Source organism: Drosophila persimilis, unplaced genomic scaffold, assembly GCF_003286085.1.
Source record: "Drosophila persimilis strain 14011-0111.01,24,50 unplaced genomic scaffold, DperRS2 tig00000652-arrow-arrow-pilon, whole genome shotgun sequence".
NCBI classification, from domain to species: Eukaryota; Metazoa; Arthropoda; class Insecta; order Diptera; family Drosophilidae; genus Drosophila; species Drosophila persimilis.
Genome location: NW_020825329.1, coordinates 701653 through 729149, shown reverse-complemented (window position 1 = coordinate 729149; position 27497 = coordinate 701653). Strand labels below are relative to the sequence as shown.

The window sequence follows — 27497 nt, the reverse complement described above, 5'->3', positions numbered from 1 at the left end:
CAATACAGAATTAAACTAGTTAATGGAATTTCACAGATAATGGAAGCTGAGTGCCATTTTTAGTAGAGATACAAATAAATCCTATAGTACGTTTTAACCTCGCAAAATCCAAATAATACATTATAGAAAACGCTAATTAACATTTTTCAAAAGAATCCTTTTTATGAGCATATATTTGAGACAATATTTGCTCTCAATTTAGTTGCGCCAAGTTTTTAATTAAGCAGTGCCCAATCGGCCTCAACATTAAATCTCTATTGGTCAAGCTATAGATGGTAATGTTTGTAACAATGACTACATTAGAAAAAATACTTTGTCTCTTGTCTTCTTATTAGATTTTATTGAATATTAAAATAAATATAAATATACATTTTAAAAACCACTTTATTTAAAAAGGGCAGGTTATTCTGATGAAGATTTAAATTAGCATAGAAACACATGTACAACACACAAACACCATAAGTTAAACAAATAAATTGGCAAAGTATTCAAAATTATGAGAAAAGAGAACAATAAAAACATTCCATTTTGTTTAAAGCTTTCATTTCTATTGATTCTTTAGTATGAGAATCATGCATATGAACTTAAAAACTGAGCGTCTCGTCCAGAATTGGCGAATGCATGCACCCGAAACCGTCTTAAAGATCGATCCGTCGAAGCTTTTAAATTTCTGGCGCTACGAATCGTTAAAAAAAAATATATATATATGGTATTGGGCATGTTCCCGCTCCGTAAATTAATGGGGCGTTATTCTTTACGTTAGGAAATCGCGAGCCACATATATACATATATATATATGTATATATATATATCTACATTTATGTACATTTATATATATATATATATCATAATTGAATTCAATGAAAATTTGTTTAGACATATTCCAGTTCAGATATACTCAGACACTCTAGTATATATGTATATGTATGTGCAGCATAATTAAATATGAAGTAAATTGAATAGCTGGTTTAAACATATTCCATAAAAAGTACTTATCCCGATACCTTGTGCATACAACTATTACATAATATTATTTTCGTAAAACAACGCTTTAATCCCACACCCAGTGGCATGCCTTGGGGCGTGAGGAGCAGGCGAAGTATTACGAGTTGGCGCGGCGTGAGCGTCAACTGCACATGCAAATGTATCCCGATTGGAGCTCTCGTACGAATGCCTCGCGCGGCAAGAAACGGAAGCGGAAGCAAGATGCCCACGACGGAGGTTAGACAAATTTTCTTAAACTATTGTACGATATATAAATCATATCAAAATCAGTTTAATCAAATCCAGATCAGATCAGATGTAAATCTTTAGTTTAATATGCGTTAAAAAATAAAAATTACTTTAGTAATTTCAGTATATGTACATGTAGATATTACTTGTACATATATTTATGCTAAAATTGTTTTTGTTAAGAGCCAGGTTTTGCAATTGGATTCTATTTTAAATAACTATTGAATTAAAATATGTTCAGGAAATGAAATTTAGTCTTGGCTGCTAGCAGTTGTACTATACACCAAAATTTAATACAAATCTGGTTCTAAATCGAAACCGGGTTTCATATTTCAACAGCAACTATATTTACCGGTACAAATCGAAGATCATTGTATCCTTTAACATATGAATACAACATACAACTTTTATTGTATCTAATCTTTTTTTGTTTTATACAATTATTAACTTATGCTATCATAATCATTTTTTGTGTATAATAGAGGTATACTTATACTTCGAGCATGTCTAAAACAGAAATGGATTTTTTGTTTTCATATCATAAGTTTTATTTATTGTTATTTCAAGTACTGTAGGTATTCATGCATGTAATACTATTGTTATGTATTTATAAATCCTTACAAGTGGCTAAATATTCTTAATCTATTGTATGTTTTATACCAGTAAGTGTTTTATAGATCTATTTTAGAACGGCAAAACAATTCTCAAAAAAATCTCACTGTCAACCGCGTGCTTTCATTATCTTTACTTTTTATATTTGAAACTTTAGATCATCTTCTTTTACAATTCATAAAACCTAAAAACTAATAAATAGCTCACTAACAAATCATCTATTTCTATAAAATAAACAAAATTCTTTTGTTAAAGTCAATCTAAAAATATTTCATGGTTTCCTTAGGTAATAACATGAAAAAGTGCCGTGCTAGATTTGGACTGGACCAGCAAAATCAATGGTGCAAGCCATGCAGGTATGATTAATGTTACTTATATTTTCTGAATATAGAAAGTATATATAAAAGACATTCCAAGATTCACGCAAGATTTTTTATTTTAAATTCGACTTATTTCGCTTTCTTCGATTTTTTTCGATTTATCCAAAAAAATATAATGATATACGAGTATGTAGTATTATTTCCATCGTGTAATGCGTGAGGATATTGGCTATTGCCTGCCCAAGTAAGGATATTAATTGGTGCACTTTCTTCGGAATATTTTGGGGAATTTTCTGTTTTTACAAATGTAATATTTGTATAATTTAAATGGAACTTCTCAGTAAGGTTCTACACCCATGCGCTTATTTAGGAATTTAATATTGGTTTTTTGTTCTCGAAGTAGAAATTCTTGACACAACGTACCGATTTAAGATAAGTGACCTAGAGCACTCCAAGAAAATCGTACTTCACGAAGTACGATTACATGTGTTGGATTTGATCTAAATAAATACACTAAAAACAATTCGACATACATAAAAAGACTTACAGACATATTATGCACACATCCATGTACAAATATTTACAATCTGATTTCACATCAAAGGACACATCAACTATAGAGGAATCAGGCCTGTCAATATCATTGTTACGAAAAACAACTGAGTTTCAGGCAGGCTTCGGCTATCACCTTCGCACTTTCGCACTACCAGAGCAATTTAGCTAGTACCTTCTTTATAAATATTTTTTTTAACCCAACATCAAATTTTGCTTTAAAACAATTGCTTAATTCAACAAGAGTTGACGCAGTCTGTTTTTTTTTTATCGATACGTCGGATTCTAAACATAACAGAAGCTTTGTGCATTTAACAGGACATTAGAAAATGTGAAAAAAATTTGGGAAAAAGAAAAACGGAACGTTATAGTTAAAAACGTAAAAATATCGGAGTTTTCGCCACGGTATAAAAAAAACTGCATTTATCAGCTTTTCAGAATTGCAATACAACCAGATGTAAGATTCTTAAGTTATGTTAAAAAAAGGAAGAAAAACATAACAAAAAAAGTTTTTTTAACTTTAAAGAAAAACCACACCATGAAACAAAACCATAACTCTTTAAAAATTGTTAAAGTTGCAAGACTATCATAAAAAGTCGAAGCGTAAGTATGGTGTTGCATAATGATTACGGTCTCTGGTAAAAACGGAAGGTTTAGACAGTAAAAATTAGCTGTTGTTGACTATGAAAACTCGATGGGTAAACGGTTAAGGTGCAGTCGTTTGATCAAACCTCTGAATGCCGCAAAGACAAAAATCAGAATCTTTTTTGTATCAATGTATTTAAAAATGTCAGCATTCAAATGAGTATATCAACAATAAATTACAAAACAACCAAAAATTGTATGACAAATTTTAATCTTGCGTGAGTTTTGTTGGACTATTCTAAATTTAATAGATAATTTATAATAATTTATCTATTATAATTCTACACATATTGAATTAATAGGATGGCATATGTACAAGAAAACATATAAAAGAAATGCACATTCGATTATATGATAAATTTAGTGTCCCTATAAACTTCCATAATCATGAAATAAATAGGTACACAAAACTATAACACCTGTCACTATTATTATCAATTACAAAAACTCTCCACGATCTTTTGATCAATTGTAATTGCATGGAACGCGCCCTTCAAACTTACACCACTACCCTTGTCTGCACCTCGTTTAAGACCTTGAGTTTATCTTTCATTTATGTATAATTTTTTTTAAATAATATTATGTAAGGATGTGCCAATTAAGATCAATCTTTTTATATTCGTTGATGCTGGGGAAGTCTAAAAATATATTCTTTTTATTTTGTTTCATTAATATCAGTTATGATTACTGCATTCATCGCAGATTATATAAAAGGCATATCAATATCTTAGCTTAATTTTCCGTAAAGGCTCAACTTTTATGCTCAATCATTTTTTAACGACTAAAACTCTTTAAAAATTGCTTTATCGGCTTCTTTATGTTTTGTTTGACGTTTTTGTTGTTTCATTCTAAAAATACACAACACATACACACTGATAAAACGAAATATAATAGATGATAAAATGATTTTGATGTTTTTGATTACCCCTTTTCTCTTCTTAATGCTGACGGTTATTCATATCAATTTTGGACATTTAATTGACCTCGACTTTACCGATTATTAAGTCCCAGTTTGGGTGTCATTTCAACTGTAAGCAACAGTGGCGGCAGCGTTGGCATCGGCAGTGGTGCAGCAGTCAGCAGCATAAGTGTTGGTATGCTGGCACCTATTGTAAGTGGCATAGGGGGTACTGTAATGCTGCCCAATTCGTCATCTTCGTCCTCCTCATCATCATCCACCTCGTCTTCTCATACACATGCACAAATGATGGCTAACAGTAATGGAAATGGAATAGCACCTTTAAATGGTATAACAGCCAGCGCCGGAAGTGGGGGTGGTGCAGCTAGCGCTGGTTCGCAGCAGCTGTCCCCGCAGGCACCACCAACATATGTAAATTTGTAGAAGTGCACACTTGAATGCTGAGACGAATCGAAAACATCAGTCAATCCAGGATAAAACTTACCTTTACAGCAGATGAGCCAGCATTCAATCACATCTGCGCAGATACCAGTAATTAAAAAAAAAACAGAAAATATTTTAAACAAATGTATATCAGGGTTTGCAAATTAGTTAGTGTTTATAGTAAATGTTACCATTAGGGAGTGGTTCGCATATTTGTAAGTGCATAATAAATTTTCGTAAATACTTACTAAAATGCATGTCATTAAGAAAGCTTTTTTATTTTATTGAATGAATGTATATATTTGTATTCTCGAAAGGATACATTTTTTATGCCAGTCGTTTCGAATCTTAAACAAAAATCTGAAAATAATTAATTATATTTTTAGATAATAATATAAAAATCGATTGAAATTTGATAGCTATGCCTTATAGTAAAACCAATCAGTCGAGCCGATTTAATGTTAAAAATTATGTCATATAGTTGACCAAATCAGTGGAGCCATTCCTCTTACTTAATTGCTAACATTATATGTATGTATTTACATGTTCCTAAACTACATTACTTTGGTATATTTTAATTGATTTCATATTTGATATTCGTGTATTTATAACATGTGTTGATATGTCATATGATATGCATTTGTCAAACCCTGATATGCGTTTTGTTTTAGGTATATATTGTTGTTCGTTCGATTCGATGTTTAAAATATGCCTATAATATAATAATGTATGTTGTTTAACTTATTTATGTGTTGAGTTTTTCTATGTTTATTACCGATATTTGATGTTGATGTATTTATTCTGTTTCAATGAAGTTTTCAAGTTAAATGTGTTTATTGTTTCTTTCGGTTTGTTCTGTACAACATGAAAATGCTATTTCTACCAATAATCTTATTAAAATAACGTTATATCTCGATAAAAGGAGAACATAAATATCGAAATGATAAAACTTTTAATTATTTATATTTTTGTGTGCACCACGTTAATTTCTACACAGTAGCTTTTGTTGCCTAAGTTTGCGTACTATGAGATTGTTGTAAATATGCCGGCAGTCCGCAGTCTCCGTCCATCCATCTGCCGACAAGTATGAATTTTGCTGTTTATATGGTTTTTTTAATATAAACAGCTTTTGAACAAATGACAATGTGACAATTCGAATTTAACGCGCGACTTATTTAATTTAAAAATGGTAAATTTTCCCTTCGTCTCATCATCGCTAACATAAAAGATACAATACATGGGAATGGTTTACTTTTACTTATATGGTTCCGATTAGAGTGCATGTGAAATGGTGCTGATAGGTTTCAAAGTTAAGACATATATGTATATATATAAATTATTTTCTTGCAAATGTCTGTTTTCTATCTGCAATTTTTCCTGTGCTTTTAAAGCTATTAAGTTCTTTCTGCAAATCTGTGTTACCCACTATTTAAAATATGTGGAACTCCTCTTTTGTTTGAAAGTTGTTGCACAATTGCCAGTTCTATGTAACAATTTTAATATGTTCCAGCCAGGATTCAGTAATCGCAGAACGCAAAATTGCGTGCTTTAGTTTAATAGTAAGGCTCTTACTATTTTGTTGTTTTCTTTTTTTTATAATTAAAAGTTGATATGCAATGACTGCATCATCAATTTTCCTATGCGACACCAAGACGAATCCTGTTTCGCGGGGATCCCAGGTCTAAGGTCCTTTTATATTTGATTAAGGTGATAATTCGATACACACATATGCTATAAATAATTATTCGAAGAAATTAATTGAAATAAGTTTTTGACTTTTTGAAGAAAACTTTCTTTCTGCCATAAATAGGCAGCAATATGGTTTGAACATTTAAAATGCTTATTTTACTTCAATGTTGTTATGTATCTATGTTAACCAGCGATTCAACTATTTCTTCGTGCATTGAAATTGGAAATCAAATGTAAAATTGTAAGAAAGATTGCAACACCCTCCTTAATTTAAAATGTATTCACTAATTGCCATTTCCGTTCTGATCAATATTGAATATTTTATTTATGGTCGGCATCGCCGAGTATTTTTTTATTTTAAGCTTTTTTTGCATGTATTTGATAACAGGTTTTATAGCTTTTTTAGTAAAAACATACTCCGAATAAATAACGCGTTTTGCCATTTGTTTGTATTATAGGAGCAATAATAAATTGGGAAGAAATGTATATATGTATATATATGTATACATATATACTGATTTATGTTAAAAGTGTAGTCTAACTTCGCCATTTTTAATATATAACATTTTTCGTCTTATTTGCAACCTATTTTGTAGAGACGCGATGTGCACGCTGTGCTATTGAGATCATCATTTAAGATTAAACTTTCAGTTCTAGGGTTCCGTTGCTGCATGAATCCTAAAAGTGTTACGTACATTTTGTTTGGAATGATTTTTAATGTGCACCTTAAATATTACCAAAATTTTAAATATGTAACTTATGTTATTTAAATTTTTATTTTTTTTTCATGTAGACGCAAAAAAAAATGCATACGCTACATGGAGGCTATGAATGGAACAGGCGCGATCGAAGATGGAAGTGGAATTGATGATCTTGGAAGCCAGCTAAGTGATGACGACGATGATGATGATGATGATGATCAGTTAGTCGGTAGCTGCGGCAGCGGTGATGAAAGTAATAAAATTCCAGATGATGATACAGAGTCTCTGAATCAGTCAATATCCAGCCCTGGCTGCCTAAGCGGGTTGTCTAGCTTACAAAGCCCGTCTACAACAACAAGCTTGGCGAGCCCACTTAATATGAATATTAATCCAGCAACACCGTCTCTGTTAGCTGTCAGCACTAATGCGCTTATGGTCCCCAATGCAGAACAGGGATCCAGTCAACCAAGATCGGAATCTATTTCCGCATCAGGATCGAGTAGTGGGTCAACTTGTAGTATAAGCACTACGCCGAATACCTCAAATACTGTCTCGCCTGTAACAGGAACGACGGGTCCATCTTCAAGTTTAGCCCATGAGCGCGCTATGATGCTTGGAAATCGTTTCAGTCACCTAGGTATGGGCCTTAGTCATCCAATAGGTAGTTCTGTTAGCAACAAACCTGATGCATTATTCCAGCCACATCCTTCAGTCAGTAAAAATAAGAGTTCAGCAAATGGCTTTAATGGTTTTAGCGGTTCTGGTGTACCGCCTAAGGCGCCGGCGCCGGTAAACGTACCACGAAACCCCATTGGTGCCAATCCACGAGATATAAATAATCCATTGAGCATCAATCAGTTAACTAAGCGGCGTGAAGATCTAAATGTTTGCTCCATTGCAGTCTCTGATTCTAAGGAAAAAAGTGCTTTGGGGCCTACGTCCATTATTCACCATGCTGCTCCCCACGGCTATCACCCACACCACTCGCTTTTTAATAGCAGCTTCAGCCAACATTTTCACCAACAGTTGACCCACCATTTAGCGGCAGCTAGCAATAGCGAGTCAACAATATTGTCTGGAGATACCCATTCCATAAACAACGGCAAGCATACTTCCTCAGATCCGCCAACGAACGCAAACAATCCCTCTTCAAGTGCTGGTTCTTCCGAAACTGGAGCCATTAGCGTATCATAGCAAACTGCTAGTCTATTAAAATACCTATCGCCGGCTTTCTCTCAATTTTCTCAATATTCAGTGTTGTGTGAGAAGCAGCTTAAATTAATGAACGTGCAATAAATAGTATTATCGCCATCCCATTCGCCATCTTTAGAAACATGTGGCCATTAATAGACAAGTGCCAAAATTTAAATTATTTATATATACATATGAATATGTATATTTGAATTTTTGTAATAATTGAAACTAAAATCTGGATATCTTGGCATTTTCTATAAATAAAAGAAGAGGCCAAACAGAAATATTTCTCTGGAGACAACACAAATGGATCAAAGCTCATGCTAGGGAACGCCAAATAAATTAAGTAAGCGTGTTTACGTATGTAGGTATGTATGTTTGTACTTATGGTATATGTGTACATACTTACTTATCTTAAGCTACTTACTTCTGTTACACTTACCTATCCGCAGAAAGTTTAATTCAACTATAATATACATGCGTATACATATGTACATATGTATATATTTATACGTACTTTTTAATATTTATGTTGTACTATATAATTTTTTTACCGTGGCGTATAAATCTGAATGTTCGTTTAATTACTTTTCTGAGTGTTGTCAAACTCAACATTTGGTTTATTATATTATTGATTTCAACTACAAGAAGTTTTTAGAAAATCTTTTCCATCACTCAATCAAAGACAAGACAAGTTTGAAATAATTTTTCGATGTACACCTACATATGTGTGGATTTACATAAACGTTTATGCAAATGTCATCCCCATTTGTATGTTTTGTACACAGCCAAACTTTTCAAATTTATTATCGGACACGGATACATCTGGTTTTTTGCAATTATAACACAGTTTTCCCGATTTATAATTTGGTTTGTGTACATAAATATGTGGGCATATGTGCATAAATAATTTTAAAAGATACGTATGTATAAATTTACGTACAAATGCTAAATACAAATTTGAGTTTGACAAAACACAGAATTAATACGACTTGTGTTGATACGTCATTGGTAATTGGTAGTATGTATAGGTATGCAAAAACATTGCAAATTTGCCTAGTATACACCGGGGGTTTTTGTTGCTAAACACCGCAATTCTTATTTATATGTTTGTATCTCAAATTTTTAAAGGATGAGTAAAAACAACAAGTTTGTAAATAGGTAACTTGCTTACATAAAAATACTGACAATGTTTACGAATTTATTGACCATAAGACCTGATAGCAACTATTCCATAAAGAGTAAATGCCGGCGAAATAAATACTATTTACCTGTATATATACATGTATTTATAACTGCATATTGGAAAGTTATTAAAAATACATACGAGTATATTTATACTAGTCTTCATTCAGTTCAAACTACTATCTTCCAATTATATGCATTCATACATATGTACGTACGTAATTTTATATAAGGTACGTAAATACGGGCTCGTAATTTATACATCTAAGTGCATACACTTGCATACATAGATATATTGGAAATAGTGCTTAGCACATGAATAACATGAATATATAATTATGTGATTAATGAATTAATATTTTATACTATGTGCCAATAATAAACGTATGCGATTAGGTATTAATTGTGTTGGCTCAGTTCATCATTTGTGTCGATAACTTAATGGAATTTGCTGTAAAAGTTACGAGCCCTGATAAATACAAACCTACATATGTGTGTATAAATATTTGTATGTACTTAATAGTCAAATATCCATGTAGAGATGTATTATATCTATTTAATATTTAGTATTTGGAAATTCATTTTTATATACACTCGTGTAGCTATAAGATATGTTTAGTCCTAATCGACAGTTGCATATGGATATTAACAAACACACACATACCTACATATTTATGTATGTATGTAAGAGTATTCATACTAGAGCCTTGCATAAATCAAGAGTAAACGCCATTGAAACTTTACCATTGACAGGTGTCATAGTACCAAACAAATGATCAAAAAATTATGTGTCTATGTTAAATGACTCTTAAAATACAGGTGGTATGAAAAAAGAGTTTTTTGAGTTTTCTAAACGAAAACTAGTTATTAAACAAGTCTTATTTATGTATTATAACACTCCAATATACTCCTTTCAACCTTTTCTTGAAAATGTATTCTGTTTAAATTAACCATATTAGAGTATTCTACAAAAGTTTTATTACAAGATCATGGATTCCGCAGATATAAAAAATTTGTTATAGATTTTTGTCGGCCACTGTATGTAAACAATAATCCTCAATATTTCATTTGGTGATCTCTAATGGGCTTACATTAGTAAGAGGACAGCAAATTTCATGAGTATAAATACATACAGAGCTGTGATAAAACAAAATGAAGATTTAAGCATGTAGGGCTCTAAGATACTATAGAACATATGTAGATATGTGTGTGGATACGCAGTTTTAAATATTATAAAGGTAATACAAATCCAAATATACATGCAGAAATTGGTTAAGGTCTAGCATCTGTATAAGCATAGTGTGAAGGTACATTTATATAGAAATGTGCCGATAATACGATATATGTACATACATATGAATGGATATATACATATAAATATATACATATATATTTGATAAGGTATTATTTATCTAATCAAAAAAATGTGTATAGCCATTGCCAATTAAAAAAGACTGTTTAACACATATTATATATGTTCGACTATGCATACATTCTTGTGTATGCGAGTAAGAGAAAATGGAAAATATCGATTTGAAACGAACTATGTTAGTCCTTAATTTATAAATGATCAAATGTAAATTAAGTTATGTAACAAAAGCAGAAGATTCAGTTTTTGTTTGAGTGTTTAGATACAATCGTGGATATTACATTTTTAATGTCTTTCATTTTGGCATGATACAGATATTTTGTTAGTTTTAATAGTAATTATAATCAAAATAGTTTCTATCCAATGCTTCCAATATTCTGTGTTTTGCTTTGAGTTGCTTTTTGTACAACTGTAACCACATTGAAACGATATTGCAATATTTAATGTTTTATTTATTGAATATAATTTAAAAAAATGATCGTTACTATATATATTTCCGTTAGTTTAAATTTACGCGTTAAATATCGTTTTTATTCGAGTCAGTACTGTTAAGAATATACTTATAGTGATACATTACCATATCTAGTTGTAAAATCAATCTTTGTTTTTTATAAAAATTTAAAAACAACAATAAACAATCACAAATATATGATTCGTGGGCGTTACATTTTTACTCAACAAGCATTTACAAAATTGGAAACAACATCTAATTTAAAATTTATTCTGATGTTCTTTAGACATTGTATTGTATTGTATTGCATATTTGGTATATGTATGTGTGCACTTAGAGTTATATTGATATTTTTTCTTAAATTTATTAATGATTTAATTATCGTATTCCCTGTGCATTTCACTGCTTTTATAATGAATTATTTAATGAGTGCATTTTTTTAAAAGTTAATTACTTAAAACAAAAAATGTAATTTTCAAAATAGCGTGGAAAAATGTTTTTCTTCAATTTAATTTAATATTCTTCAAATCGGAAACTCTGCTGAGGTTTGACGTTTCCGCAAATTTCTATTCATTGATTGGTTAATAAAATGGTTTGATATCATTGCTGGGGTCTAGATAGTGGTACGGGTAAAAATCGATACATACAAAAAATGTTATAAATATTCCTAAGTTAAAAATATTTAACGTATATATATAAGAAATGTATGTCTAAGTATATATACTTAAAATTAGTGATTAAATGTATGTATGCGAATTAGATTAAAAAGTACACCTTAATAAAAGAAAGCAATGTTGAACAGAAAACCGTCTTAAATTTCGTATCGATAATTTCATTTAATCCCAATAAAGCACTTTAGCAACCATTTGTTGTATAAATTTGAATACACTTGAAAAAATCAGAATCGTACATAATTATCATAACTAGTAGATTGCTCAACCGCCAGGAGTTTTTTAATTTAATGTTACCATATTTAAGAGCGTGCAGTTCTGGATATCTGTCAATACTCCAAAAGTCCTAGTGCAGTGGCTTTTATTGAAACACATTACGAATTCCCTCTGCTTGCACGTTGCTATTAATTTTAAGCTTTTGGCAAGAATGTAACGCTGGTAACTTTTTGAGTAAGCCCACGAATGCAGCCCGGTACAAAGTTACGGGAAAAATTAAAGAGTACTAAACTCCACTACGTAATATATCAAGTTTCATTCGTGTTATGGATCTATGTACTCTTTATAAAAAACCGAAGTCTGCTGTGAACTTATTTTCCAGTGCTCGGCGAGAACGGTGATCGCCAATTGGTGGCGCACAAATATATTGTTGGACGTTGATATGCAATGATTGCATCTTACAAGTGACGATGTAATGACACCATCAAGTGGCCCGTGTAACATCAGCAGAAGACTGGTGTCTGGCAAAACGTAGTCCTCCTCCCGCCCAATCGACCGAGGGGCCGCATGTCGCCACAAAGTACTAACGCTTTACATTAGATCTAGAAATGGGAGCTCCAGTGATCCTTTTTATCTCGGAGTGAACTTCATCCTCCGCCTCCAATTCTCCTCGGAGTGTACTTCTTCATTCGCCTCTAGTTCCTCTCGGAGTGTACGTCGTCCTCCGACTCAAAATCCCTCTCGGAGCGTACTTTATCTACCGCCTTTCGGAACACACTTAAATCACATCAATCATACGATCACATCTTAAACTCTGTACAATTAAGACCAATAAGCCAAAACTTGAACCACGAGACTCTCTATTAGCTACCACATTCAGAGATCAGAAAAATTTCTGTGAACCCTGGCGCGGCGAGTATGCCCCAGCCGTAGCGCCGTCACAGGCCACTGTGGCCTTCTTTACAACTTCATCTATGCTCAGTTTCCAATCGATCTTTCTGTCGAGGATCAGGCGGAGATACGTGGCATTGTAGCTAAAGGATAGTGCTTCCTCACAGAGTTTTGGGAGAGTCAGGCTACCAGTGTGTACTCTTTGTAGATACTTTGATAGTGTGTAGAGCCGTATCCGTGGATCTTCCCTTCCGAAAGGCATTTTCAGAGACTGAGATAAGACTGGGCGAAATACTTTCCATTATATGCAGCCCCAAAGGATGTTCAATCGTCATCATAAGAATGACGAGAGACTAATGGGTTTGAAATCCTTGGGGCAGTGTGCGAGGAATGATCCCTCGTAGATAATTTTCGCTGACAGCTGACGGCTGACGGTAATGACATTTTGTCCAGCGTGAATCAGTTGGGCAGGGATGATGCTATCTGTTACCGCAGAATTGTAGGAAATTATCTAATCTGTCTTAACAGGTTCGCGATGATGTTAGGTCCGTTTTCAGCGCAGCCAAAGAAGTGGATGCTGAAGAGAATATTTAGTGATTCATTGCTGGACGTTGTCCAAGACTGATCGGCTTTCTTCAGGTTGCCTAGGGTCGCTTTTGTCTTCGAGAGAACTCGGGAGATACTCTCGATTTCGCTGCAGAACTACGCCATGTGGTGTTCTAAATTCTTTATTGTAAATTGATAGACTGGTCTTGTATTCGGCCCAGTTCTGCCAAACATTTACAGCTTTTGCTTTGTTGATGAGTATCCGGGAGGCTTTCCGGAGCTTCCCCAGTTTTGGAGGCCACCATTCAGGTTTCTTCTGTCATCTGGTCTTACTAGAGGGGTAGGATTTACCGAGAACCTCACTGCAGTCGTCGGTAAATATTTTAAAAAGGAGAATACAGCCCAAGCGTTCTGAATACCGAGTCCAGTTTTATTTTATTTTTCAAGTTCGCTACAAGTTTAATAACAAAGGTGGGATCACTTCCCGGGTTTAATAAGACAATCTGAGTTGTCAGTAGATAACTGAAGAGGTAGTCACCCCTTCTATTTGTGGCAATACATCCCCACTGGCAGTGATGTGCGTTGGCGACTCACCGTGCGCAGTCTGCGATTAGCGCACGGAGGTGCACGTGGGTCGGCGGTGTCGGTTTGGGCATGACCCATCTATGTAGGAGCAGATCTTCTGTGAGAGCTCCTGGCCTTCCAGACTCACTGCTGTGTGATCTTCATCAATTTGAAAGCAAATATAAGTGTACCTCCATTTTTGCACGAATACAGGTACGAGTAGCTTATAGCAAAGACTATACAATACCAAGATGTTGCATGAGGAACAAATTCTTTTTCAATTTTCGTTTGACGCTTCATGGTACGGGCGCGCGGGGCTATTACTTCAATTCTCTTTTACGCTACCTTCGGCTCCGAAATGCTACTCGGCTTCGTCAATGCCTCGGTCAGCGTCGAGTCGGTGTGTCTCAAGAGAAAGAATAAAAAAACAAAATATGAATCGTCTGCGTGCCGAAACCGTAGGGCAGCGTGGTCGCTGATGTCTTTGGCGCGGCACAGTGGGGACTCAGCCGAAATAGTAAAAAAATTGTATGAGTGCTTTAGATAAATTTAATGTACGCATCTAATAGAGAATTTTCCAATCGAATTTTCCCACTGTGCCGCTCCAAAGACGCTCCTTTTGGCCTACTGGACTTGTGTGGGGGGCAAGTGTTGCCGCATTCTTGGAGCCCGGCCTGCACCCTTACCATTTTTGGCTGGCTGGTAGTCTGGTAGTCCGTTTTAGCCCATCGCCTCGATTGGCAACCGATTGTAGCTTTTCGCACCTATTCTCGCTTACTGCCTGGAGACGGTGGACCGACTTAGTCTCCTTCCCCGTCATTTGAGGCACTGGTATCCCAGATGCAGATAAAGAGGGATGGTCTTTTCCCTACGGGCTTTAAGAGCAGTACCGAGCTCCTCCTCCGACGCATAGCCCGCTTGCCCCGGGAAACCCAAATTAAACTGGAGGTCGGCAGGTGTCCAGCGCTCGCATATTAGCGACCGAGCACCCCCTCGGCAATGCATCCCTAGTCATATGACAGTGTTACCTTTGGATTGGGGTGATTTCGCTGAGAGACATGACCGTACCAGGACCTGTTAACAGCCGACCTCACGGGGAGAGTATAGTTCCACCAGTGTGTACATGTACGGCGGGTGACGGGTCGCTCGTGACCCCCTGTATTCACCTGTAGCGCCCGATGTCAGGCAGGCTCCAGTTTTCACTTACTTTTGCGGATTACGTTAACAGCCAAAACATTTCGTTTTCGTTTTTAGGGGCACCCGTTTTCACAAATATTTAGTATCTGTATGTTTAATATAGCCCTTTCGAGATGTGAAAGGTTTCAACAATGATAGCGAGATACTCGACAAACCAGTTTGTTTAGATCGATTCAAGACGGGGCCGATTTCCCGTGCCCTATTGCAGGGGAGGGTTCGACTAGAGCGCGGGAAATCGAGAGAGCTAACAAGAGAAAAGAGAGAGATAGAGAGACGAAAGATAAAAAGAAACGAGGGGGAACGTTGTGAGTTGCTGCGGCGACTGCTGCGGTCATTCTCTATGATTGCGCGTTTTTAGTTTTCTCGTATCTTCAATATTGTGGATGCAACAGATTTTCGTCCTTTGTGGGGGCGGAAGGGGCCGTGTCGAAGTTTTGACACAAAACGGTCAAGGTTCGATATCACAGGATGTGATACCAAATTTGGTTGCTCTAGCTTATATAGTCTATGAGATCCTTGAACTCATATTTTACAATAGACAAAGCCGACCATGAAACCTGTGTGATAGAGAGAGACAGAGCGAGAGAGAATGAAATTGTTTTCTTGTTTTCTGTTTTCTTTTCCGTTAGATCAAAGTGATTGCCGAAGTGGCGGCAGCAGATCAAAGTAATTGCCGAAGTGGCGGCGGCAGAGAGCCCCTTGAGCGGGAGAGCGCAGCAGCTCTGCAGAAAGTCAACGTTTTACAACATAGGCGGCTCTCTCTGCTCATACAATAATAATGTTTAAGTTACGGTTATTCTTCAGCGGCTGGCCCGAACATACTCCCCCCGTTGGGAGCTAGTCTCTCAACAGATTCCTTAAGGGGCAGCAAACATAGCCGAGTGACGGCCCTCCTGATGTTTCCTGAGGATGTCTTCAGGTCAGCGACGCGACACACTCCGTCCTTGCCCATAACGACATCGACCAGTCTAGCCAGTGGCCAACGCATTGGAGGAAGATTTTCGTCCTTCACCAGAACTTGCAAAAGAGTGAGATACTCTTCGCGCCAACGGCTCCAAAATATTTGTTGTAGTTGGGTGACCGCTGCTTAGCGGGCGGCCCGCCTAAAAGCAGATGAGCAGATGAACGTCTAAATCATCAGGATTTTCTGAAAGCGAGAGCAAAGGGCGAGAGTTAACAATTGCAGTGATCTGACAGATCAGAGTGCGCACCTCGTCGAAGCTAAGCACAGATGGTCCAACTGAGCGGTACAGGTGATATTTTGCGGTCTTCACGGCCGCTTCCCACAACCCGCCAAAATGCGGAGAGCGAGGTGCGATGAAACGCCAGTCGATCGAGTCAGCCAAGCAGGATTCGTGGACCTCCTTCATATGCGGTTCGCTCAGACAAAGCTTCTTTAGCTCCAGAAGCTCGTTTTTGGCCCCAACGAAGTCTGTCGCATTGTCCGACCAAATTTGACTTGGCCTTCCTCGAGTGGAAGTAAAACGCTTTAGTGCGCATAGAAACGATGCGGTGGTCAAATCCTTTACGAGCTCCATGTGTATAGCCTTAGAAGTGAAGCAGATGAATACGCTAATGTAGCACTCGATCGGAGGCCTTGTGCGGATTTCTGATCGGTAGAAAAAAGGTCCACAGTAATCTACTCCAGTGACTTCAAAAGCTCGAGATCCTTCCAAACGTTCCTTAGGTAGGTCTCCCATGATGTGTTCAACCATGCGCGGCCTAGTCCTGAAGCAACTCACACACTTGCTAACGACCCTTGACCCTGCTTTAATACCTCCATGGGCCAATCTTCCAGCCGAATTTTGGATAGCAAGGCGCAAGGTCCGGCATGGAGGTTTCTTTCGTGATAATATCTTATCAGCGCAAAGGTAATGGAATGTCCCTTTGTCAGAATGAGCGGGTGCTGAGCGTCAAATCCTAGCGATGAGTTGCCAAGACGACCTCCAACTCTAAGTAGTCCAGAATGATCGATGAACAGGTTGAGCGAACTAATAGAACTGGATTTCATGACTTGACCATTTATCCTTTATGTCCATCCACACATTTTCCAGCTGAATGTGTCGAATTAGAAGATGCGTTGCTTGCCGAATATCAGAAACGGTGAGTCCTGGATGCCTAAGACGATGTATAAATTTATGCATGTAGGCGAATGTGCGCTGCATGCGAAAGAATGAATTCGCAAATTTGCATCCGGACGTGAGATCGGCATGCGGAGACGTGATAAGCAATACTCTCTTGCGAACTCCAAAGTTGCTATGTTGTTAGCAGGAGATACAGGCCACTTATCCTTGGAGCCTAGCAAAAAGGATGTAGGGGTCACGAATCGACTTAGTAGGTGTTGGAAGGCGCATTGATGATCAGCTGCCTGGACAGCTGACCGCAGAACTGACAAGTGTAGAAGTCAGCCGAGGTCAGGGTTGCTCAATTTTGACAACCTAGAGGACGTAACCTCCCCATGCAAGAGTGCATGCAAATGTCAAGCGGCCAGATCAAGTTTCGGGCTTCGATCTTTTCCTGTGCGACAATCAAGCCAACAAGACGTGTTTTTTAAACAGTGAAAAGTTTCCCATCCGCGCCGAATTCCACTAAACAAAGTCAAAAGTGTGTACAGTGCCGGAAGGTATATAAGTGTAGCCGTTTCTGCGGGAGCAACCTCTTCTGTGGGCTTTATTATTATGTCCTAATATTAAGAATTAAGAATTTATACAAAGTATTGAAAATAGATAGAGGAAATTGTGAGAAACCTAAGAAGTACCGAAAAGAAAAAGAACAAGGGGGAACGTTGTGAGTTGCTGCGGACACCGCAACTCTACAGTTATACCCGATACTAAGGCAGTACGGCTCTCCTCCGGCAGACGCCGCTAATATTAAACGACACGACAAGGAGTGCGTGCGAGAGAGACAGAAAATCAGTCTGAGCGTGACGTCGGGCGCTGCGTAGCCACTGCAAATTGATTTGTTCCTTTTGGCTATAAAAATAATCTAATCTGATCCAGAATCAGCAATCTGATAGATATGGTCATTATCTATGATTCTGCGTTATTAGTTTTCTCAAATCTGCAATATTGTGGATGCAACAGATTTTCGTCCTTTGTGGGGGCGGAAGGGGGTGGGGCGAAATTTTGAGATATACGTTTTATAGTGAGATCTAACAGGAGTGCGGATACTAAATTTGGTTACTCTAGCTTTAATAGTCTCTGAGATTTGTGAATATCCCAGGATTTGCATCCTTTGCGGGGGCGGAAGGGGGTGTGGCGAAATTTTGAAACAAACTCGTCTCGTTCCGATATATTAGGAGTGTGGATACCAAATTTGGTTGCTCTAGCTTTTATAGTCTCTGAGATCTAGGCGCTAATGTTTTACTCTAAGCAAAGCCGCCTACGTGTGTGTTAGAGAGAGACAGGGCGAGAAAAAAAGAAATTGTTTTCTTGATTCTGGCTATAATAATAATACGATCCAGTTCAGATTCTGCAGTCTAAAAGATATGGTCATTCTCTACGATTCTGCGGAGGAACAAATTCTTTTTCAATTTTCGTTTGACGCTTCATGGTACGGGCGCGCGGGGCTATTACTTCAATTCTCTTTTACGCTACCTTCGCCTCCGAAATGCTACTCGGCTTCGTCAATGCCTCGGTCAGCGTCGAGTCGGTGTGTCTCAAGAGAAAGAATAAAAAAACAAAATATGAATCGTCTGCGTGCCGAAACCGTAGGGCAGCGTGGTCGCTGATGTCTTTGGCGCGGCACAGTGGGGACTCAGCCGAAATAGTAAAAAAATTGTATGAGTGCTTTAGATAAATTTAATGTACGCATCTAATAGAGAATTTTCCAATCGAATTTTCCCACTGTGCCGCTCCAAAGACATCGGCGATCCGCGACCACCGCTTCGACGGTGCTGAGGCTCGAGAGTCCAGAATTGCCGAACAGACGAAACCGATGGGCAGCGGGGTCGCGGTAGAGACGAAGTACAGGCGAAAAGGGAATTGAAACCCCACGCGCTCCCTCGGGCCTTTTGGGTTCTAATGTTAGGACCCGCCATAGAACAGCTTTTTGGTCGCTCATGCAACATCTTGGTATTGTATAGTCTTTGCTTATAGTCTTGAGTCCTCAGACCGGAGACCCTGTTTCCGAGGATCCAGGGCTCCTGAATGAGGGCCTGAATGTCGACTTCACGCTTGGCGAGGTGCAGCAGGAAAGGAGCACATGCTGCCTTACAATGGAGGAGGTTTCTCTGCAGGACTATCAATGACATCCCTGAGTTTCACCTACACCATTTTTTTATCATGGTCGTTTTCGGTAGACTACAACTATTCTCCGACCTCGATGAGCCGGAGACCGCTTACTATGTCGCTTTCGTCGGACACGTAGCCATCGTCGTCGTCTCACACCACCGACGCTAAGTCCGACACCGCAGACTTGGTCTCCACGTTAGGGGCTTCCGGGGGCTCTAGGTCTGGCTCGACCTCCGGTTGCCTGCTCTTTGAGTCGAATCTGTCAAGGCTATGGCTACTTTTTTGTAGTTGTAGTGTCACTGAGTCCGAATGAGCGAATGTGGGATTTCGTCCTTTTGGCCTACTGGACTTGTGTGGGGGGCAAGTGTTGCCGCATTCTTGGAGCCCGGCCTGCACCCTTACCATTTTTGGCTGGCTGGTAGTCTGGTAGTCCGTTTTAGCCCATCGCCTCGATTGGCAACCGATTGTAGCTTTTCGGACCTATTCTCGCTTACTGCCTGGAGACGGTGGACCGACTTAGTCTCCTTCCCCGTCATTTGAGGCACTGGTATCCCAGATGCAGATAAAGAGGGATGGTCTTTTCCCTACGGGCTTTAAGAGCAGTACCGAGCTCCTTTGAGGTATTTTTATATATATTACAGAATTTAGCACCCGACGCATAGCCCGCTTGCCCCGGGAAACCCAAATTAAACTGGAGGTCGGCAGGTGTCCAGCGCTCGCATATTAGCGACCGAGCACCCCCTCGGCAATGCATCCCTAGTCATATGACAGTGTTACCTTTGGATTGGGGTGATTTCGCTGAGAGACATGACCGTACCAGGACCTGTTAACAGCCGACCTCACGGGGAGAGTATAGTTCCACCAGTGTGTACATGTACGGCGGGTGACGGGTCGCTCGTGACCCCCTGTATTCACCTGTAGCGCCCGATGTCAGGCAGGCTCCAGTTTTCACTTACTTTTGCGGATTACGTTAACAGCCAAAACATTTCGTTTTCGTTTTTAGGGGCACCCGTTTTCACAAATATTTAGTATCTGTATGTTTAATATAGCCCTTTCGAGATGTGAAAGGTTTCAACAATGATAGCGAGATACTCGACAAACCAGTTTGTTTAGATCGATTCAAGACGGGGCCGATTTCCCGTGCCCTATTGCAGGGGAGGGTTCGACTAGAGCGCGGGAAATCGAGAGAGCTAACAAGAGAAAAGAGAGAGATAGAGAGACGAAAGATAAAAAGAAACGAGGGGGAACGTTGTGAGTTGCTGCGGCGACTGCTGCGGTCATTCTCTATGATTGCGCGTTTTTAGTTTTCTCGTATCTTCAATATTGTGGATGCAACAGATTTTCGTCCTTTGTGGGGGCGGAAGGGGCCGTGTCGAAGTTTTGACACAAAACGGTCAAGGTTCGATATCACAGGATGTGATACCAAATTTGGTTGCTCTAGCTTATATAGTCTATGAGATCCTTGAACTCATATTTTACAATAGACAAAGCCGACCATGAAACCTGTGTGATAGAGAGAGACAGAGCGAGAGAGAATGAAATTGTTTTCTTGTTTTCTGTTTTCTTTTCCGTTAGATCAAAGTGATTGCCGAAGTGGCGGCAGCAGATCAAAGTAATTGCCGAAGTGGCGGCGGCAGAGAGCCCCTTGAGCGGGAGAGCGCAGCAGCTCTGCAGAAAGTCAACGTTTTACAACATAGGCGGCTCTCTCTGCTCATACAATAATAATGTTTAAGTTACGGTTATTCTTCAGCGGCTGGCCCGAACATACTCCCCCCGTTGGGAGCTAGTCTCTCAACAGATTCCTTAAGGGGCAGCTAACATAGCCGAGTGACGGCCCTCCTGATGTTTCCTGAGGATGTCTTCAGGTCAGCGACGCGACACACTCCGTCCTTGCCCATAACGACATCGACCAGTCTAGCCAGTGGCCAACGCATTGGAGGAAGATTTTCGTCCTTCACCAGAACTTGCAAAAGAGTGAGATACTCTTCGCGCCAACGGCTCCAAAATATTTGTTGTAGTTGGGTGACCGCTGCTTAGCGGGCGGCCCGCCTAAAAGCAGATGAGCAGATGAACGTCTAAATCATCAGGATTTTCTGAAAGCGAGAGCAAAGGGCGAGAGTTAACAATTGCAGTGATCTGACAGATCAGAGTGCGCACCTCGTCGAAGCTAAGCACAGATGGTCCAACTGAGCGGTACAGGTGATATTTTGCGGTCTTCACGGCCGCTTCCCACAACCCGCCAAAATGCGGAGAGCGAGGTGCGATGAAACGCCAGTCGATCGAGTCAGCCAAGCAGGATTCGTGGACCTCCTTCATATGCGGTTCGCTCAGACAAAGCTTCTTTAGCTCCAGAAGCTCGTTTTTGGCCCCAACGAAGTCTGTCGCATTGTCCGACCAAATTTGACTTGGCCTTCCTCGAGTGGAAGTAAAACGCTTTAGTGCGCATAGAAACGATGCGGTGGTCAAATCCTTTACGAGCTCCATGTGTATAGCCTTAGAAGTGAAGCAGATGAATACGCTAATGTAGCACTCGATCGGAGGCCTTGTGCGGATTTCTGATCGGTAGAAAAAAGGTCCACAGTAATCTACTCCAGTGACTTCAAAAGCTCGAGATCCTTCCAAACGTTCCTTAGGTAGGTCTCCCATGATGTGTTCAACCATGCGCGGCCTAGTCCTGAAGCAACTCACACACTTGCTGACGACCCTTGACCCTGCTTTAATACCTCCATGGGCCAATCTTCCAGCCGAATTTTGGATAGCAAGGCGCAAGGTCCGGCATGGAGGTTTCTTTCGTGATAATATCTTATCAGCGCAAAGGTAATGGAATGTCCCTTTGTCAGAATGAGCGGGTGCTGAGCGTCAAATCCTAGCGATGAGTTGCCAAGACGACCTCCAACTCTAAGTAGTCCAGAATGATCGATGAACAGGTTGAGCGAACTAATAGAACTGGATTTCATGACTTGACCATTTATCCTTTATGTCCATCCACACATTTTCCAGCTGAATGTGTCGAATTAGAAGATGCGTTGCTTGCCGAATATCAGAAACGGTGAGTCCTGGATGCCTAAGACGATGTATAAATTTATGCATGTAGGCGAATGTGCGCTGCATGCGAAAGAATGAATTCGCAAATTTGCATCCGGACGTGAGATCGGCATGCGGAGACGTGATAAGCAATACTCTCTTGCGAACTCCAAAGTTGCTATGTTGTTAGCAGGAGATACAGGCCACTTATCCTTGGAGCCTAGCAAAAAGGATGTAGGGGTCACGAATCGACTTAGTAGGTGTTGGAAGGCGCCTTGATGATCAGCTGCCTGGACAGCTGACCGCAGAACTGACAAGTGTAGAAGTCAGCCGAGGTCAGGGTTGCTCAATTTTGACAACCTAGAGGACGTAACCTCCCCATGCAAGAGTGCATGCAAATGTCAAGCGGCCAGATCAAGTTTCGGGCTTCGATCTTTTCCTGTGCGACAATCAAGCCAACAAGACGTGTTTTTTAAACAGTGAAAAGTTTCCCATCCGCGCCGAATTCCACTAAACAAAGTCAAAAGTGTGTACAGTGCCGGAAGGTATATAAGTGTAGCCGTTTCTGCGGGAGCAACCTCTTCTGTGGGCTTTATTATTATGTCCTAATATTAAGAATTAAGAATTTATACAAAGTATTGAAAATAGATAGAGGAAATTGTGAGAAACCTAAGAAGTACCGAAAAGAAAAAGAACAAGGGGGAACGTTGTGAGTTGCTGCGGACACCGCAACTCTACAGTTATACCCGATACTAAGGCAGTACGGCTCTCCTCCGGCAGACGCCGCTAATATTAAACGACACGACAAGGAGTGCGTGCGAGAGAGACAGAAAATCAGTCTGAGCGTGACGTCGGGCGCTGCGTAGCCACTGCAAATTGATTTGTTCCTTTTGGCTATAAAAATAATCTAATCTGATCCAGAATCAGCAATCTGATAGATATGGTCATTATCTATGATTCTGCGTTATTAGTTTTCTCAAATCTGCAATATTGTGGATGCAACAGATTTTCGTCCTTTGTGGGGGCGGAAGGGGGTGGGGCGAAATTTTGAGATATACGTTTTATAGTGAGATCTAACAGGAGTGCGGATACTAAATTTGGTTACTCTAGCTTTAATAGTCTCTGAGATTTGTGAATATCCCAGGATTTGCATCCTTTGCGGGGGCGGAAGGGGGTGTGGCGAAATTTTGAAACAAACTCGTCTCGTTCCGATATATTAGGAGTGTGGATACCAAATTTGGTTGCTCTAGCTTTTATAGTCTCTGAGATCTAGGCGCTAATGTTTTACTCTAAGCAAAGCCGCCTATGCTACGTGTGTGTTAGAGAGAGACAGGGCGAGAAAAAAAATGAAATTGTTTTCTTGATTCTGGCTATAATAATAATACGATCCAGTTCAGAATCTGCAGTCTAAAAGATATGGTCATTCTCTACGATTCTGCGTTTTTGGTTTTCTCGTATCGTCGAAATTGTGGATGCCACAGATTTTCTCCCTTTGTGGGGGCGGAAGTGGGCGGGGCAAAGTTTTGAAATATTTTTGGAGCAGTGACATATCACAGAAGTCTGGATCCAAAACATCGTTGCTCTAGCTCTTATAGTCTTTGAGCATTAGGCGCTGAAGGGGACGGACAGACGGACAGACGGACGGACGGACAGACGGACAGACGGACGGACGGACAGACAGACATGGCTCAATCGACTCGGCTATTGATGCTGATCAAGAATATATATACTTTATGGGGTCGGAAACGATTTCTTCTGGACGTTACACACATACACTTTTACCACAAATCTAATATACCCCAATACTCATTTTGAGTATCGGGTATAATAAGACTTGAATATAAGATAAAATCGCTAATGAATAGCTACAATCTTACACTTTCCTCTCTATATCACATATTGCCAGTCGAGTACAAACGACCGAATTAACGAAAAATAGTAATGAATTTATGCCAGGAATACCCTGCTTACATAAGACAAACCTTAGTTATTAACTTCACCTCATCTCACGTTATATACGCCTCAGAATCCTCATATACATGCATATACATGTACACATACTCGCTATAAATACCTAGCATTAGAAAATTATGCCATCTCAGATTATATTAGTTTTAACCGTTTCTCGAACAAATATATAATGAAATTCCGATAAAGATCAGGAAGAATGAACTCTGTGCCGGCGTGCGTGTAACCGCGATCTAGCTAAAGGGGCCGTCTGAAACTTCCGGTTTCGAGGAAGATGGTCATAGGTTGGGTGGGCAAAATGAGCTACCACACTGACATCCGTGGGATAGCAACCGATATCTCCTCCCTTTTCTCTCCTTTCTCTCTCCTCCTTTTTCTCTCACTCTTCACTCTCTTTCTCCTTTCTTTCTCTTCCTTCTCCCTCGCTCTCTCTCTCTTTCTCTCTCTCGCTCTCTCCTCTCCTCCTCCACTCTTCCCTATCCTTTTCGAAGCCTTTTTATCTTTTTTGATCGTTCTACCAGCAGTTTTCTATCACCGTATCGTATTATCGTGTGATAACGTTGCAAAAATGGAGACGATCTGCACGAGCAAGAACCACCACCCCAAAGCCGACGAGCTAGAGCCGGAACATTTAAAGCGTGCCCCGCCTTTGCAGATCGCCCCTCCACTTCGTCTCACGAAGACGAGCGTTACACGTTACAAGGATGGGCCGTGAAACCATAGCTCTGACTGGATAAATGGCTGTGAAGCGAGCCTCTCGAGAGAATATCAGCAGGATTTAAAGATGTGGGAACATAGCGCCATTCCATGGCTGCCGTCAACTCCTGAATTGATGCCACTCGAGTTGCCACAAAAACTTGAAATTTAGCCCTAATCCAAGATAATGCTGTTGACGAATCCGACCAGCAATAGAACCGAACTGTAAAGATTCCCATGTCATTTACATTCTGCATGATTTTCGCAAGTAAATGGGCTCCACTAAATCCCAGCTTAGGAATCGATATATTCTTTAGTGGCGCCACTCGCGACTTTGAGCACAAAACGTGGCTCGAAGACTGGGCTTCCCTGGACACGACATACACGCAAGCGCCATATGCTTCTAAGCTGGCATCACAGAATCCCTGAACTTCTGTAGCCACACTAGAACGAAGAACCAAGCGAGGAAATGAGATCCGAGAAATGCTTGCCAAACTATTTCTCAAGTCCATCCAAGTTTAATGCAACGCTCAGGGTAGGCTTTCATCCCAATCCAAATTTTCTCTCCAAAGCTGCTGAAGGAAGATTTTGCAACTGACAATGACTGGATTTATCAATCCAAGAGGGTCGTAGAACCGCGCAATCTTAGATAAAACCGACCGCTTTGATGGCTTTGAGTTTGTGTCCAGTGCGGACAAGGCAAAAAGTAACTGATCCGAAGCAGGGTCCCACGCTAAGCCGAGAGTTTTGGCTATGTCGCTCCCATCATTAAATTTTAGGAACTTCTCTATGTCATCTTCCTTCAAGTACTTCCTGGTGACTGGAGCACCATTTCCTAAGTCTAAAATTACAACGGGGCAGTAAAGCTGATGTTTGGTGCATCTTGTCCATGACCTGTGCGACCGAATTACCGCCCGACTGCCGCAGAGCAGCTGAGCCAAGAGGGTAGGACTCACCCTCATCGGTGGCCAGCTGGTGCATTGCGCGGACCGCTAAAAATGATGCAGCCCTCGTCCCGTATGTGACGGTTTCTAATGTGTAGACTTGAACCTCGGACTCGATGGAATCTCGCCATAGGATGCACTGATACAAATTGTCGGGTGGAAACACTCGTACCCAGCGGTACATTTTACAAATGTCCCCAGTGAGAGCGACTGGATATGTTCGAAAGCGAATCAATATGTTAAACAATGCAGGCTTAATAACAGGGCCTGTCATCATCACATCATTTAGAGAATATCCAGTTGATGTAGCTGCGGATCCATCGAAAACGACACGGAGTTTTGTCGTCGTACTGTCCTCCTTTAGGACACAGTGATGAGGCACGAAATATTTGCAGAGGCTACGGGAATCAGGGTTGACTTGGTGCATATGATGCAAATCAATGTACTCCCTCATAAAGGCGGAATACCGCTCCTTGAGTGTAGGATTACGCTCCAGTTTTCGCTCCAGACTGATGAACCGTCGATAAGCCTGAGCATAAGATTCTCCTAAACGATCAGTATTGTTATTTAGCGGCAGACGAACTGCATACTCCCCGGATGGCAACCGTGAAAGGTGGCTTACGAAATGTGCTTCACAATCGTCTTCTTCTTTGGTATTCAACCCAGCCTCCACACAATTCTCGACTTCCCAAAACATACGAAGAGTTTTATCCAACCTTGCTTCCATCTCAGCTATCGAATCTGGACAATTGTGTGTGGCCAAAAGCGCCGAGCTTGATACCTTCTGTCCACCGCCAGATACGATCCACCCAAGCCGGGTCTTCTGCAGAAGTGGCAGTCCATCGGTGAGTTTGATTTGCCCTACGCAGAGGAGATCATAAAAAACGCTCGCACCAATGAGAAGATCAACCCGTTGAGGATTGAAAAATGCAGGATCAGCGAGCTGAATGTTAGATGGAATACTCCAATCGGATACATTTATTGTCATACTTGGTTGAGAATCGGTAATCGTGGGGGCGATGAGAGCAGTAAGCGTAGTTGTGTAAGCAGAGGTGCGAGAATGCATACAAATGCTTATGGTGGATCCCTCAGTAGAAACGCTGGTATCGCCCAGCCCAGACACAAGTGCAGACGATTGAGTTCTCCTAAGTTGAAGCTGCTGGGCGAACCTGGATGTGACGAGATGCAGCTGCGATCCTGAATCTAAGATGGCACGACAAGAAACTAAAACGCCAGACCGATTCTTCACGAGAAC

At 39.8% G+C, this 27497-nt stretch overlaps 1 protein-coding gene across 6 annotated transcripts in view; it reads left to right on the top strand.

The window, feature by feature from the left end:
- The window catches only part of LOC6602541 (protein pangolin, isoforms A/H/I/S), a 50698-nt gene extending 41934 nt beyond the window's left edge, over positions 1-8764 (top strand). For 3 of the 6 annotated variants that reach the window (XM_002027534.2, XM_026990978.1, XM_026990982.1), the window contains 2 exons: positions 2132-2201; positions 7187-8764. In XM_002027534.2, the coding sequence (XP_002027570.1) occupies positions 2132-2201; positions 7187-8288 (1172 nt within the window). In that variant the 3' untranslated portion in view covers positions 8289-8764. Of the gene's footprint in view, positions 1-1067; positions 1222-2131; positions 2202-7186 lie in introns of all 6 variants that reach the window. The other 3 variants (XM_026990981.1, XM_026990979.1, XM_026990980.1) reach the window with 2 other exon arrangements.
- The last annotated feature ends 18733 nt before the right edge of the window (positions 8765-27497 follow it).